Source organism: Stegastes partitus, unplaced genomic scaffold, assembly GCF_000690725.1.
Source record: "Stegastes partitus isolate 25-593 unplaced genomic scaffold, Stegastes_partitus-1.0.2 Scaffold345, whole genome shotgun sequence".
Lineage (NCBI taxonomy): Eukaryota > Metazoa > Chordata > Actinopteri > Pomacentridae > Stegastes > Stegastes partitus.
In genome coordinates, this window is record NW_007578076.1 from 377,745 (window position 1) to 394,869 (window position 17,125).

Below are 17,125 nucleotides of genomic sequence, written 5' to 3' on the forward strand. Positions count from 1 at the left end.
AAATGGCACCAAATGCAAAGTTTGTTCCATAATTTATATTATAAACACACTAGGTTAACTGGAGACATATTTTTAAAACAGATATGTACAAAATGAACACTTCTTCTTCTATGTCACATGTAGGAAAAGCTGACACTGTCCAAAATATTCATGTATTTCCTGATACGTTCACACAAGTTTTTTTTATGGAATATTTATACAGTAGTTGTTTAGCAGTTCTTGACAGGTTTGTGTTTGGCCCTGAGCCAGATAATGACTTTCTGCGAGTGTGCAGAGAGCAGGCTGGCTGTATTTTGGCATGTCAGTAGAACTGTATTGAACTGGAAGTCGTTTGCTGTCAGCGGTGATGGCGTTGATGGCGGCGGGGGCAGAGGCTGCGACGGGGATGCACTTTACGCCGCCTCCATTAACTGCCATTTGTATTTGTCTCGCTAACGTTCGCCGAGAGGCAATGGGGAAATTCAGACAGACCCCCTCGAACAAGCGCCCCGCTTCACCCTCCTGCACCATCCTCCCCCCCCACCAACCGCCCTCCTCACCCATATAAAGATGAGTAATGTGTTCAACGCAAGCAGCCAGTGGAAGAATATATTATCCCCCCGGCCCGGGTGGCAGTGATGAATGTCCAGGACGAACTCTGCTGCATACTCACCCAGGCAGCTCCACGGGCCCGAGAGAGCACAATGAGTGAGAGACACCCAGATAGTAAGAGAGAGAGAGAGAGAGAGAAGAGCACTTGAAGCAGTTTGATTTCTTTAGTTTTAAGTGCACTCCACACTGACAGGACTGGGACATGGTGCCCCGAGACCACCCTCTCTTTCCCCAGCTATAAAACATGGCTCTAAATCTGCAGGGGGTTCTCTCTGTTGGATCAAAGTGCCCTGAGTGGACTCCCCCCCCCCACTCCTCTCTCCTGACTTCTGACTCCACTACACCAAAAGAGATGGGTAGTAGCAGTCAATTTCCCTGTTTATTTGATGGAGAGCCAGCCGAATAGTTTTGTCTGAGCCCACAGAGGCCTGCAGCGACCATCAGATGCCTATCAGTTAGAGACTATGACAACTTAATGGCAGCGCTCTTGTTTTATGTGCATCTGCCTCTTCAAGGTTGTTTCCGCCGCCCACACTGTTCCACCGGGCCTCGGCTAATGTGGAACCGAATGACAAACAGGAACTTATTGACACCACCCCGCCGTCCTGCCTCCGCAATTAGCCGCCCCGTATTTAAGCCCAGCAAATCTGTCCGAGACGCGTCCGCCCCGTCCTCCCCATGGCTCGCCATCCAGACCCCTTCACCCGGCTCTTTTGCAGGTGAGGAGTTGTGAAATAGATGCAGAGGCATTAGCAAAAACCCGAGGCACCCACTCAGAGCGCGGCAGAGATTAATAACCTCTCACTGTGGGTTGCTTTCGAACTCCTTTGCCTCACTGTTTTCTTTTGCGGAGGAGGAGAATGATACACTCCTCCTGCCTCGCCTGCCCGGCTGTGCTGCTTTGTGCCAAGCCTACTGAGGTGAAACATATATAGTACAGTCGGCGCTCCATTTGTGCACCGCAGCCTACAGCAACTGGAAGAGAAACTAATAATTGGAACGGGCACCGGGCATCCTCTTTTAAACAAATTACACAGCACAGATTGGAGCTCTTTAAATAGTTTTTACCTGCACTGGAAGGTGTAGCTTCTGCTGTTTTCAAGAAACATTAACTTAATTCCCTCATCAGAGCTGGTGTTCAAATAATAGCAATTACTCAATTAAAGAGCTCGGTGGAATTACTTGCATTTAAAGGGATAATTTTGTTATTTTATACCTGGTTATATTTCCCTTTAATATAGCTAATGTGGCTCTGTGGGTCAAGCTGACTTTGCACAGAGACTTGGGGGAAGTGCACAAATTGAGAAAGAGCTCCCTGCAGCTTTGCAAAGATTGGGTTTTTTTTTTCATGAAATATTTTAACTGTTTGTTTTTGAGTCTGGCTAAAACACATACCTGAGCTGCCTGGAACAGCTGTCTTGCTAACTGCATTAGGGATTTCCATCCAGGGGGGTAGTTGCAGTCAGACCTAATCACCTGCATCCTTCAGTTTGAGGTTGTGGATAGTGTTCTGTTCAACATGTGGGGAAAGAAAAACAAGATACCCAGCAGATAATATTACTTGTAAAAACTTATCTTTGCAGCTGAAGTTTTCCAGACTGGAGATCCCCTTATATGTTGATTTTCGATAAGACTCGAAAAACAATTTTTCGGTGGCCTCAAGCAAAAAAAATAAAATGTTTTAGAAAGCTGCAGAGAGCTTTTTGTCCAGGTTCTTTTGTGCTGCTTTTCTTTGGCAATGGAGCAGGAGTGCAAAGTTAGTATAAGCTGTCAACACTGAGTCCAATTCTGTTTTAAGGGAAACACAACTTGTGTATTTTCCCACCTATGATGTCGTAGGTAAGGTTTCCACTTTTGAAGAGCCATGTGAGGATGAAAGTATAATTCATTGGTTGGACTTTCATCCAGGAGATGGGAACTTGGATCCTGTAAGGGACCATTAGTCTTAGTTTTGTTTGGTTTTCTGGTTTAGTTAATCCCCCAAACTATATGGTTTTGGATAATATTGATTTTTGGTTAATGCCTTAACAATAACAACATTTTAGAAGCTTGGTTAAATAAAGATATCGAAATAACTTCATCAGAAAAATATGCCTCCCTCGAAAGGAAATTAAGAACGAAGTTTAGTTGTGTAGTAATATAATGTTTATGGAGACAGGGTTCAAACCGTACGGCCACAATAGCTAATTTGTTGCAATCCTGCAATGTTGAAATGAACCAGAGTTGTTCTCTATCATTGTGGGAACAGCTCATTTCCTTTTTCTTACAGTCTGACGTTTTTCTGCACAGTAAAACATTAACACCTTTACCAGAGTTCAAAGGGGTTCAATCCATTAAATTACTATGGCGACAGTGACACATAATCAATGTGGCTATGCATGTAAAACAGAAGAAATTAAACTTGATGTGAAAACGGACCACTGGTTGCGAAACATTATGCGTCGTATGAACACATATTGATGTAAAAATGTGTATTTGAACCGACAAAGACATGAGATTACGTGCCCAGGTCATTTATTTAAGAAGGATGATCTTCGTAGCAGGTTTTATGTTTGTTCACAAAGATAGAAAAAAGCAAAAATCGGTGAATGAAAGCAGTAATTATACCCATGAGTCACAAGAAGCAAATGACGATAATTATGATAATGGCCACTGGCACATGCTAAGGTCTGGAATATGTTAGAAGCTAAGAGGACAGGTGGTTCTCAACATGTTGGACGTGGAGGAAATGGGCAGGTGTAAAGACCTTATGGCCATAGGAATTGGAGTGGAGCATCTCGACAAGGACAACAACAGCGTTGAGTCTGTGGTGTCCCACGCCTGAGCAGGTCAGAGGTGGATGGTTGTCTCATTACTAAGTTAGTGTTACCACCCAGCTGACTAGAGGGACTAAGGCTGAAGGGTGCTACTTGAATAGAATAAATAAACAGAACCAAAAAAGGACTTCTTCTTGAAGCTTCTTTAAATCTAACAACAAACATATCTTCAAAACCAAAAACCTTATTGCACTAACTGGAATACAGAGGAAGACGCACCCCTATCTATGACTTCCTAACAAAAAGATTTCAACGGTCAAATTGTCAAAGAGTCTTAACTAAATCCTGAACAAGACATCAGACTCAAGAGACACATGGATGAGCTGAACATCACACAAACGCTGCCCCAGGATCTTTTAAAGCCAGGTGTGGAGGCTGACAGGAGTATGGTCCAATCAGCTGTTAGCTCCAGAGAGGGGTAGGCGGGACGTTGAAGGCAGAACAACCAATGGGGCGCAGGATCTGGTGTACGAGGCTGTAGGTCATTACTGAGTGCAAGGAACACACAGGAGCTAAGTGTAGAGTTTTGCTGAACAAATGGAATCTGTGTTTAGTTCTCATAAACCGAAAAACAAAGTGAGAACAGATCAAAAAAAAAAAGAACAGGGTGGCCTCTCACGAATTTGTTATTAAAAATGACTTTATGTCTTGAATATAAGCTAGTTTAACTGAAGGCCTGGATCTCTGCAGTTGTACTAAATAAAGACAATTATAGCACAATGACTTTGCATTTCTCATACTGGCAGTAAAAATTGGCTACCTCTCCTTTCCGTTTGATATTTTTCTTTCTTTCCAGATTTCAAATGACATTTGAGAGACATCCAGGCACACTGGTTGCAATAATGGCTTCATTCAGCTGTTGGTTCCAGGCATCCAAAAACTGCAGGAGATGCTGTGGCTGAGTGAGGCCAGCACTGATACTGCCTTTAAGAGGTTTTTTAAAACTGAAAGGAGAAAAAAAAGAAAAAAATGACACCACGAAAAGTATCTGTGAGTCGGTCTCGGTAGAGTGCTCCGGAGAGTTTCATGTTCGAGACAGCTGAGGGCTCCAGATGATGAAGATGCTGCCGGCTGATTCATTGTGAACCTTGTTCATTCCGGGGATTTACATCGTCTCCTTCTCTCTTCTTTCATGCAAAGGACCCACTCCTAATTTATAATCACCTCCTACGCATGTACTAATCATCCCGCTTAATCACAACTGGAGAGCTTCATAAACAAGGTATTCATCTGGCCTAATTGCCATGATTCCTGTGCAAAGAACAAATGGAGGAGGCGGGAGAGAAGACAGATGTAGAGATTACAGGGTTAAAGCCATGAAATTCCAATCAGGGTCTGCTGGAGAATGTCAAACCATATCTCACCAACGCCAACAATCCTTCTTATGTGCTGTAGCATAGCAATAATGAATGCTAAATTAAGAAAAAAAAAATAAAAGGTCAGCCTAATTTCCCTGCTGTGCAGACACTAATGGTGTTTGCTTGTTGATTACATTGAGAGCAAATGTTGTCCGTCTGTTCTGAGTGTTCATGACGTTACTACTGCTCTTTACATTGATGAATTAGTGTAAGACAGTGATGGACGAATCTGTTAATGTCTACATTCAGTAATTCTAAGTGTAAAATCTTGTTGTATATAATGTACAACAGGAATTGGTACACTATTGTGCAAAACCATTCAAAGTGATTTCAAATTTCATCACCTCACTATAGTTGTATTATTTCTAAACTGAGCAGTCCCTCAATTGAAAAGCAACACTTTGTAAAGATGATGCTGAAAATAAAGACTGCAACACAAGTATGATAACTGACACTAAACTGACTACACATGTGATTTCCAGTCAGATTAATTGCATGAACATGGTTCCAAAATGACCTGTGAACTTCCTCACTGTTTGTCTTCATCATGGCGCCACGTGATATTTTCATGAACCGAAAAATCAGATTATAAAGGATAGATTGGAAGCTTGGGGAGCAACTTGAACTCGTTCTATGGCACTTATCCAAATTGTTTTCTCCTGACTAGATCCTTGCTAGTGTTGTATCCGCTCTCACATGTACGTCACTGTGGATAAAAGCGTCTCCAAAATGAAATTGCAGACTAAAAATCTGTCAAACAAAAGCTGCAGCAGTAATCAGGAGGTACAGAACGAACCATAGTACGTCCTAAAATAAATACTAAGAAATGAAAAGCACATTCTTTGGTCAAACGAGACCAAGGTACATTTATTCGGCTCAGATGGGATCCAGCATGTTTGGCATTAACCTGCTGAGAACTACCACAGTGAATGCATAGTCCTGGCAGTGAGGCAAAGAGGTGAGAGTGTGATATGAGATGCAAAAGTGCAAAAACTAGACTGTGAATACCTGTGGATACACCAAAACACCGGCAGCCAACTCAGCAGAAAAGGAATTTCCCTGCGTGACAACCATCCGAAGCATCCTGTCAACATCACACAAGACTTTTAAAGTGAAGAAAAGCAGGGGGGGTGTTACCAAGCTGAATTTAAGAGATTTTTTTTAATGAAATGTGTTTATTTGGAGCAGCAGATGTCTCATATCTCTACCAACAAAAATAAACATTTTAGAGAAAAACACCATTAAAGTGAAATGTTTTGACAATTTTCATATTTTCATGTCAGGAAAGTGTTTTGTAGGAAAGCTGAGGGTTTAATTACATAGATGCTTACTTAATGTCATTTTAAGGGTGATGTTTTAGACGTTCATTGAGGAGATTATTCAGATCTCACAAAGTTTAGTTTTCTTTCGAGTAATGCATCTTTACATCTCATTGATAACACCGTCATCTACCCAGCATCCTCATCCCTGCCTCATCAACCACAGCTTAGTTTCTTTAACCGTGTTCTCACCCCTGAACGCTGTCTGACCCAAATACAGGCCAAGAAAAAAAAACTGTGCCAGCGTATTTATTACGCTTCATCCTTGTACGCCACCATATTTCAGGCAGGAACATGTACTTTCTACTCCACTACATATATCTGCCAGATTTAGTTGCTTTTAAGATGGAGATTTTACATAATGGATAATACAACAAGCTTTTAAAACACAATGCAATGTTCAAGATTAAAGCAGCCAACCTTTTTGTCAGTGTGTAGCTTGGGTTCACATTTCAGATTCCAAATAGTGATTTTAGGCTTCTAATGCTGTTTTTTGTACTTTATTTTTGCAACAAATGTTCAAATAGTCTAATATATCAGCAAAACTTGCACATTTTTCACAGGTGACGAGTCCTTAGATTTATCTGTGGACCCATTTAAAGTAGTTTAAATGATCTCCACCTGCAGCAGCTAAAACAGCAACAGACACACTAATGCTTCACTAATAATAATCCAATGGTGTCATATTTAATAATATATCATCAGAAGGATCAAACCACAACTTTCACTTGCATACTTTAACTCAAGTGAGATTTCTCATGCAGAACTTTTACATGAAATGTAATACTCTTAAATTGCTGTCCTGGTGTTTTTACTTAAGCAAACCATCTGAATACTTCTTTTGCTGTAGTTCACTTTTGTTATTTACGCGTTAGAGTTTTTGTGCCACCTTTTAAATGTCTCATTCTCAAACAAAGAATGTTGATCGTATGACTGCAAGAGTGAACACAACATGCATTCATGCACTTCCAGCATCTGAGGAGCTGTAATGCTGTGGAACAATTTAAACCAATTATTGTGTTTTCAAAATCAGCAATTGGTGATCACTGATAGCACAAATGTGAAAACTAAATAGCTGCGATCAGGGATACACAATATTGGACGTCTGCTAATATCTGATGATTTGATATTTTTTCAACATCAGTTACTGATGCTGATACAGACACATGCATATATTTTTCCACATAATTGCAGGTCACTCTTCTACTTGTATTAGCATGTCATCATGGCTATTCTTAGAGCGATGAATCACTGGCAGATGCAGGCCTAAAAAAAACAGAGCTTTTTCACATTCACTTGGCAAAATAGAAAAGCTTCTTCAGCTTAGATGTGAAACATGTTTGTGACATTTTCGTTGTTTGGCCTGATGTTTCATTTTCAACTATTCATTCTCAGATGCAGACAACATGCTGGTATCATTGTGCATCCCAACTGCATGAAAACACTGTGTAACATAGACTTCTGCAGGAGTCTGATTCTGGTTCTGGTTGACTTCACAGGTTTGTTAAAAGTGAACAGCTATTACAGCGCCACACCTATGCCCACAGAATCAGGCGTTGTGGTACATAATCAATGTTCTCAGCACACTGGGCTGGTCAGGATAGGAGCTTTTAAAAGGGAAAGGGGAAATGGGTGCTGCAGCAGTGCACAGTGTCAGAATAGTAATGTGTTTGTTGAGCATTAAAGCGTGTAAAGCCATTCGGGTATACCCCAAACAAAATTATGAACCTGTAAATGAGCATTATATAGGCTCCTTAACCTGCCCATTCCGCTGCAGCAGGCTTCACACCATTAGTGAGCCGTGATTGAATTCATTAATAACATGTTTTATCTGTGCAACCTATTATTTTGTCCATAAAACCATTATACAAACGTACTTTGGTACTTCATGTACCTTGGGCCATGTTGTTTTTAATTTAAAAGACTGACATGTTCAATTGAGCCATTGTTGTTATATCCATTGTGGTGTGGGTCAACATTGGTTGAATATGTTTAGAATCAGTTTAATTTCCAAAAACAAGACTTTAGTTTGGTCAATGTAACAACAAGGCAAGTACTACTGTCAGTTTTGATCCAAAGACCAACCATGTGACAGTTTTTTGTTGGTTTAGGCATTAAAAAATGACGAGTATCCAAATTATTGAGGGTTCACCCGTCCAATTTGACCGAAATCCAAAAGGACGACTGAGGAAGCAAAACTAGACCAGGACACTGGCAGTGCAGGGACTCACAATCCAAATGTAGGAGACTTAAAAAATCTGTTTATCTCATGCTTTGGTGGTGTGTAATGCAAAACAAATGCGCAGTTAATTGAATGGCCACACAGTAAGCCTTTGGCCCTCGGGGCTCTCTTTCAGTTTACTTTACTAATCTGTGAATGAATCTGCCTGGTGCTTCATTTTTACAGCTTTTCCTGCAAGGACTTAGTGAAATTTATCATATTATGTATCTTATTTTATAATATAAATGCATCCCTACACTGTAAAAACCCAACATTTTTAAACACATTTAAATAACGTAGTGATTCAACAGATTTTTGATGTTTTGTTAAATTGTAGACAGTAAGTAGTAAAATCACAGTAAAAAGTAATGATTTACATGTGATTTAATTAATTTCTTTACCAATATGTGACCATTAATTTATTCTTTCTAACTGTATTTAAACAGTTTAGTTATCTTTCACCACTGACCTCAGACAAAAGAAAAAATCCAGATATTTTCCTGACTTATTTTCTTATCAAACCCAACATTAAAGTAGAGATATGGCACCAAAAATATTGTTTTTCCGTGCCCCATATTCCTGTCAAAATCCCAACTTGCGCTGAGTTCAATCTCACGACGCTTGACTCTTTACATCTCGTGCTCATTCGTCCGTCTTCTCTGCAGACATCCACGATGAGAACGGGCTGAAGCCGGTCATGGTTTACATCCACGGAGGCTCCTACATGGAGGGAACCGGCAACATGATCGACGGCAGCATCCTGGCCAGCTACGGGAACGTCATCGTCATCACAATCAACTACCGGCTCGGAGTTCTGGGTGAGTCCGTCGATCTGGGCCTTTGATTGGCTTCAGCGGCAGAAAGTGATTGATTTCATAACTGATTAGCTCTCATCGCTTGGAACAACATGTTTGGCATTGCGAGGTGGACAGCGGAAACCTTCTGAAGCTCTTTTTTATTACATTTTTGAATCTTTAAAGCCTTTAATTAAACTGCACTTAAAGTCTGAAGGCTACAACGGATTTTTGAACAGGATATTGTAGCAGAGCAAATACACAGAGAAACTAACCAGGCAGGTTAATCCATTTGCACTCATATTCTCACTTAGATATTTGATGCACCATTCTTGATTGCATGCATGGCTTGTGGGGTTTTTCCGCCTCCAGCTATCGTGCTTTTTGTTTTTCCTCTTTACAATCAGCCGCTAATGACCGCGTAGGAGGTATTTTACATTTTCTTGCATTCTTCTCTTTATGGCTGTGTTTCACTGCAGCCTTAAATGACCTCCGCAGCATAAGACAAGCGCATGCAAATTAAACAAAGATTTATTTATTTATAACACTTGTAGCCTTTTCAATTACTTTAATCATTGTGGAGAATCAAACATCAAGCAGCATCGGGGGGAAAAAAAATTAATAAATAAATAAAAACTCCTTGGAAAATTGATCCGTTGTGATCTGCGCCGGTATCTACTCCACAGGGCTGTGCATCATATTTTGTTCCCCCTCTGTAAGATGAAAGTAGTTTCTGGCTCACACAGGGATACTTTATCTCGTCTTTGACATAAAAGTTTGGCTTCTGAATGTCTGTTGCCCAAGAAAATGTCTGAGAGGAGGCTGATAGCATCGAATGTTTTGAGGGAAAGAGTTTTGAAATGTTAGCCACTCTATATTGAAATCCTTCTACAGGGAGCGCAGCTGTGGCCATTTTCTATCAGAACATTTCGGTGTGGCGGAAATGGTGGCTGAAAAGCACTTGTCGTGTTTCTCCGACAGCCTGTTTTGCCAACAGTTACCCCTAACTTGGCATGAAACAAAGCCACGTCTTTCTCTTCATAAAATCTCACATTAATGAACTGCCTGTGATGCCTAAATGGTGACTGCAAGTGAAGTTCGTCCCCTCGGGGGCAGATTCACTGAGCCGGAGCCAGAGCTGCGGATTTTTTTTGCATGAATATGGCGGGATATTTATGAACACAGGTGACATAAATGGGCGAAGATGCTGCTGAATTTATGAGCTGCTGAAAATTACGATCTGGTGCTGGACTGTTTAAGAGGACTCTTGTGCAAGCTTGAAAAGTGAAACCGTTTTTTCTCACATTTGCAAGATGAAAAGATAATATGTGGAAAGTATCGACCAAAAAATAAAGTCTACAGTCTAGCAGCAAATAAACCTCCAAGTCAGGTATGGTTAGTTTGAGGTGACCTTCTTTGTGAACTTTGTGGTTCCAACAAAATCACGTAATTTATCAGCAAAATTGCTCCATCCAGGAAAGAACTTCAAGTAATGCTGTTGTACTGTTTTGGGTGTTTTAATGTTGTGCAATGCTGCTTTTCTGTTCTTTCATACACACCTTGTATCTGGCCAGTCTGATTATGTTCTATAATCTATTGTGTCAGCCTCTAGCAGAGCACTTTCATGTGGTACCCATAATAATACAGGCGATTGGGATGCTGAAGGTTTGAAGGTTGAAAGTTTGAAAAGTCCTTTCTTTCTCTTTTAAATCTCCAAAATGGCACCATTTTCAGAGCCAGAAATGGTACAAAACAGAAAAAATAGTCTGGTTTCCAACTTTCCAATTCCCTTTGGATGGATCAAGCATAGCAGGCGATTTCTGTCGTGAAAATTGACCCCCAAAAATTACAAAAAAAGTAACCATTTGCACCAAAACCAAAGAATTCCGAGTGCAACCAAGAAGCTATGACAAAAAACAGGTGAATATTCAACTGAACTGCAGCCTGTGTAGGCCTGATGTAGTTAATTTTGCACAGTAATCGCAGTTATACAGTATATTATCCATGTCACCCGTCTACTGTGGTGACGCCTGGCAAGACATGGGTGGCAGTGACTGTAAATATATGTCATACTTTATAAGGTGTGTCCTGCCGTACACTCCGTAATTTATCTTACAATGTTTGGAAGACTTACAGGAGACAATAAATATGACAGAAAGGGGAGTAGCATTTATAGGCCGGGATATGAATGTTGTTGGCAGCAAAAAGGACCAGAGCCAACCATTCATAAAGTAATGTAGTCAATCCAAAATGGCTGCCACAAATCAGTTTATAGAGACACTGATGCAAAAATATGTCGATATAAAATGCTGCTTTATGGATATGTACCGCTAGACAAACTCGGCTCAATTTTGATTGATCCTTTTGCTGTTTTTGCTATTTTGGTGAAAAAGGCAGTTTTTATCATGAGGACCAAAGTAAACAGCACAAATTGAATAATACTTAAAAGGTGAATAAGCCTGTTTAAGTATTCAATCCTCAGCCAAAAGATGCATTTAAATTGGCTTTAAACAAATGGATGCTGATTGAGTTCGAGGCGAGAATGCCAGAATATTAGTCTGCAGAAGGTTTTTCTTCAGTTCATTAAAAACCTGAAGAGAAACTAAAGGATTTCTTTAATTTTAGAATGTCAGCGCCATTATGTTTGACCGTCCACTATGTTTACCCGTAAAACATCATGTGTAAAGAGCACCAAGCTGCCACGCCACACGCCTCAATCTGCTCCTTTATACGCTAAATACTGCAGCAACTTCCATTTTAGCACAGGCAGCATTTCATGTTTTATGTCTGGAATGCATCATGGGGCAAACACTGCTGTGTCACATTTTACGGTACGACCATTTATGACCCGACATACAGCCGAATATACTACACAAAGCTGCATAAATGACCTCGTCGGCATGTTTGATTATTTATTTTCATCACTTCATGCCTTTCTCCATTTGTTGGTAACTGACTTATCATTTCTTCCACCCCTCCACCCTCCAACTCACTTCATCCGACAGCATCCACGTGTTCTGCTCTGGACAGTAGCGGTTCTCGATGTCTCGGCACGGAAAAACAAGATCATTTTTAAGGCATTTTATTAATTTATTATTTGATGTGGGGAAAGAGAGTGCTGGAATGACTTGCTGCTCATGTGGTATGCACCGCAACCGCTCAACTATCAGATCACCCCAGACATGAACGTTATCTAATCATAGCTACAATGTGTGAATATGTCCATTGCTGATTAGCCTGTTGATTATTTTCTTCACTGATAAACTAGCTGTTTGCTCTAAAATGTCAGCAAATGATGAATCTCTCAAATTTCTTGTTTTATTCCACAACAGATAATCACTTTACCGTCATAGAGGATGAAAGAACACAAGTTATACAATAGTTGAGAACTAATTGCTAAAATCACTGTTGCAGCCATAGGCAAAATACATTTGTCTTCATCTCAGTGGAACTATTCTCATAATAATTTCAACATCAGCCTTGTTACAGAGCGACAGCAGAGATTCTGGTGTTAGATTTCTTTTCATGTCCATTGTTTGCAGCTTTAAAATCGGACGTGTGCTGCTTCCGTGTGGTTCACTGTCTGCTGAAGTGAAGCCACGCTAAGATCCTCTTGCACATGCTACCGCCGCTCTCTCTGCTCTCTCTCTGCTCGGCTGTGTGCTGCTGTGCTCTGCTTACCATTTGTTATAAGGCCGAGCTGTCTGCACCAGTCACTATATTTAGTTGCCTGAGAGCCGGGGGGAAAAGGTGTTCTGGAAAAGTGTGCACTGCGGAGAGGAAAAGAGAGATGAGCAGCGAGACAGAGTGAGAGAGAGAATGCAGATGAGGATACAGATAAAGACAACAGAGGAAGGAGGGTAGAACAGGAAGGGAATAAAACAGACTGGCAATGTAGACACGGAGATGTTATTAGGCTGCGGATTTTGATGTTAAAAAAAAACAAAAAAAAAACAACAACACACACTCGTCCCCAAATTACAATGTGTGTGTAGCTCTGACAGAAAAGACTGCTCCATCTCCGGTAATTGACACACTGTAGTTGCACCCTGTGAGCTCATATTGGATTCTTTTGTCATGCTCATCTCAGGGGTGAAGTCATCTGTGCCAGAAAAGTAAGAGAAAACTTAACGGCATTGAGCAGTGCAAATCCAACACTGGTGTCATTCTGGTCCTTTTGTTCTCATTAGGGGTGTAGTGCTAAAAGTGTGGACATGTGTTTTGACTGTTAATTTTATAGATTTCACATACAAAGAGTTCTTATTTCTGTATTCTGCTTGCCATCATTTCTGTGCTCACCACAGTGATCTGAATCCACAGCAAAACAACAGGCCTACCTTGATGACATGCTGAAGAGGTGCTGGTTGACATAAACCTCATTGACTCAATCGCCCTACAATCAGACTGGATTACCTTCTTGGCAAAATATGTCACTTTGCAATTGTGGCCTGAAGAGGACACATTTCTAAATAGAACTGAGCAGATGGGTCAGTAGGGGTCAACAGGAAACTTGGCGTCATAGGTCATTTAACTGCCAACATATTTTCAAAAGCTCAGCAACAAGCACATGGCATATCCTATACTGCCGATGCTTGACAGTGCAACCCTTCCGTTGGTTCCCCGGTGGAGGGCTTTTAATGTGAAAGTGCAGTTTAGAACACATTGCTCTAGAAATGTGTTCATTAAGTGCTGAAACTGATATGTCTGCGAGATGAAAACAAGAGGAAGTGGCGTGGGAGTGAAAAACAGTCGGTGAGCAGCGCTGAGCTAATCACAGCGAGGCATTTAAGACCAGAGATTTCTCTGTCGTTGCCTGCAGTCATGTTGATCCAGCTGTTTTACTGTCACACTTCGCTTTGGTTCGAGGGACAAGATCCGTCTACGTTGGCTGTGATCAGCCAAGTCAATATAACGAAGGTTAAGGATGACAACAATAATTTAACCAATTCAAAAAATATTAAGTGATAAGGCAGGCATGTCAGGAAATGTATTGCACATTAGCTGCAGTACCTAATTGTGCACCAAGAGGAGTATTTTACCATTGAATGAGACAGATTACAGCAGTTTGTAGTGAATCGGTGGTTACTTAGACTATGGGCAGTTCAGTGTTGGCAAGCAGAGAGCATTGTGGGGGTTTAACAAGCACCATGACAAAGACTTCTGTGGCGGTTAATGGGCTCCGACCAGAACTTAGGTATTCAAGATGAACCAAAGTCTACTATGACAGCAATTACATCTAACGTCCAATGATTTAAATAACTTAATTTGCATACAGAATAGTATCAACTGGACTTCCTTTTGTTTTTAACACATACATGGATATGGATTGATGCTAACTATCAGTTGAGAAAATAGTTTAAAATTTGCATTTCTATCCTTCATGCACAGCAGCATGGAGCCCAAGATTTGTGACCGTGAGGACTGTTTTCGCAGCAACAATCCTACAAGTGCTCAGAACATGTACATAGAACCAAATGCACATGTATAGAATGAACTCCCCCAAGTGGATCCAGTAGATAGAAAATCACAACAAAAGCTGTTTGACTGTATTATCCACTGCTGCCCATTTGCACATTTGCAGGGGAGTATTATCAACTCCTGGCTATTCCAAAAATGATCAAAGAGCTGAAGTGTGAGTGCAGCTAAGGTGGGAAATGCAAAAGTCTTTTTTTTTTTTTTGACCTGAATGTCTATTTCCAACCAGACTGCTCATGTTTCTTGACCAGATTTTTACTGAATGTTACATTGCCATGTTTCACATCTCAGCAATGACTCTACAATGATATCATAAATGATAGAGATCATGGTTAAAACATTTAAAAAAGAATCAGGACAGAATTCTTTCACACTAGGGGTGAGAGTTGAAGAAAAAAGCTTCTTACTAATATATTCAGAAAATGTCCATTCATCCTATAATGACCATTTCTGGCACAAGAACATCCAATGAGAATACAATGAGGATGGATGGGTTTGACAGAGCGAGAATGGCCTGCTAAATGTCCATAAACACAGCAGTCCCCTCATCACAGAATTCCTGGGTGTTGCACTTCAGATGATTCAAGCTGATATCTCCAGCTGCTGTTGGGGAGGTGCTAATGTGCGACGCTGCCCGGCACAGTAAGTGTGCGAACAGTGTGACACTGGGCTGAAGCGAGGCACTTTGTGTGAAGGGACAGTGCGCTCTGCAGGCCGAGCGGCCTCCAGTGGGGCCTGTGCCGGCAGGCTGATTGGAGAGGAGTGTGAGAAGTCATCAGACACTCATCAGCCCTCACCATTTTAACCTCACACACCCTGCTGGACAGCTGTCAGTGGCTGTATCGCTTACACTGTTTCCCTCAGCTCACATTGCTCTGGTTGAGTGAAAGGTACAACAGTAGCGCTGCATCCAGTACATTCACAGAGTGATACAGTGCAGATAAAACCAGCTAAACTTACTTTCTCTTTCTTGTTATTCGCAGAACAGTGTGTACCATCTCTCTGTGGCAAACATTAAACTGCAGCTGGAGACTGGCTTGTCCTGTTCAAAAGGCTGCATGACTCAGCTCAGACTGTAAAGAATAAGTCTGGCACCAGCATAGGGGCTTTTTATTTATTCAACCAACGGCAAGATGGATGTGGGAGTTGCTGGTGTTCTTAATAACAGGAAGATGAATTACTTACAAGTTACATTTTATTCAAGGTTAGCGAGAAATGTTTTTATCCCGAGATTTGTTTTAAAGTTTGAGCTTCCCCCAGGTAGGCCGAAAAATCTATTACAAGTTTAATTAAAAACATAATCTTTCAGTAAAAATGAAGTGTCTCTCCGGTCATTGATTAAACCCCCAAAACTCATCACTTTCCATCAAAGTTATATATTTCCCGTCTTCACCATGAGAATAAACCGTTCATGCTTTAAAATGGCTTCGATGTAACTGTAAACCATTGTCCCCGTCGCTCGCTCCACCCTCGTCTCCACTTCTAAAGAAAAACAACAATGTATAATAATATTGATACATGATGAAGCTCCAACTTGCAATTTGATAAGATTGATTGCTTCAGGGTTGCAAGGTAGCTCGGTGGTTAGCAACCGGTTCATGTCCCGGTGAGGACACCCGGGATCTTTCTGCATGGAGTTTGCATGTTCTCCCCGTGCAGCGTGGGTTCTCTCCGGGTTCTCCAGCTTCCTCCCACAATGTCCAAAAACATGTTGAGGTCAATTGGTGATTATAAATTGTCCGTAGGTGTGAATGTGAGTGTGCTTGGTTGTCTGTCTCTAAGTGTAGCCCTGTGATAGACTGGTGACCTGTCCAGGGTGTCCCCTGCCTTCACCCTGAGTCAGCTGGGATAGACTCCAGCCCCTCCGTGACCCTAGTGAGGATTAAGCGGTGTGTAGATAATGGATGGATGGATGGATGATTCCTTCGGGTTGTTATGTATGAAACCCAGCAAGTGGGAATGCTCAGGAATGGCTACTTGTTTAATAGATGTTATGTCCCCTATAAAAAACACAATAGAATGATTAAAAGCAACTATCCGCTTTGTTTCTAAGCCCAATCTTTTATTTAAATCAGCTGCTTAAAACATTCCAGCTCTTGCCACAGAGCATTTAGCATCACAGATGTCTCTGTCATGGTGCTTGTTGTGAGCCAAACTACAACAATTATATATATATTTTTGTGGTCTTTTAGAGCAGATACAGGAATGCATTTTATTTTCTTAATGCACTGCAGAGCTAAAGCATATACTCTGGGTTGATTTTAATAACTTTAATATATATTTCTTGGAAAACAGTATTTGGATTTCAGACTCAGCAGATACTAAATATTAAATGTCTGATTGAATTGGGGAACAAAAAACTTGCTACATCTCCATCTGAAACATTGATTTTAATTAGACAGGCTTTTGTTGCCTAAAAAACTAGGAACATGGACGTCATGGGCTTTGTGCATCCACCTCAACAGCCTCCCTATAACCTGTGTGTGGTCGTAAACAAAGCCTTTAACGCAGAGGTCATTGTCTACCTCCCCAGTTCAGGTTGGAAGTGGAA

The 17,125-nt window shown here is 41.0% G+C and overlaps 1 protein-coding gene across 8 annotated transcripts in view; it reads left to right on the forward strand.

Annotated features, from left to right (window-relative positions):
• Positions 1-17,125, forward strand: part of nlgn4xa (neuroligin 4 X-linked a) — a 100,456-nt gene that overhangs the window by 23,615 nt on the left and 59,716 nt on the right. For 3 of the 8 annotated variants that reach the window (XM_008284095.1, XM_008284096.1, XM_008284098.1), the window contains one exon: positions 8,971-9,123. In XM_008284095.1, the coding sequence (XP_008282317.1) occupies positions 8,971-9,123 (153 nt within the window). Of the gene's footprint in view, positions 1-675; positions 733-4,682; positions 4,721-8,970; positions 9,124-17,125 lie in introns of all 8 variants that reach the window. The other 5 variants (XM_008284103.1, XM_008284101.1, XM_008284102.1 and 2 more) reach the window with 5 other exon arrangements.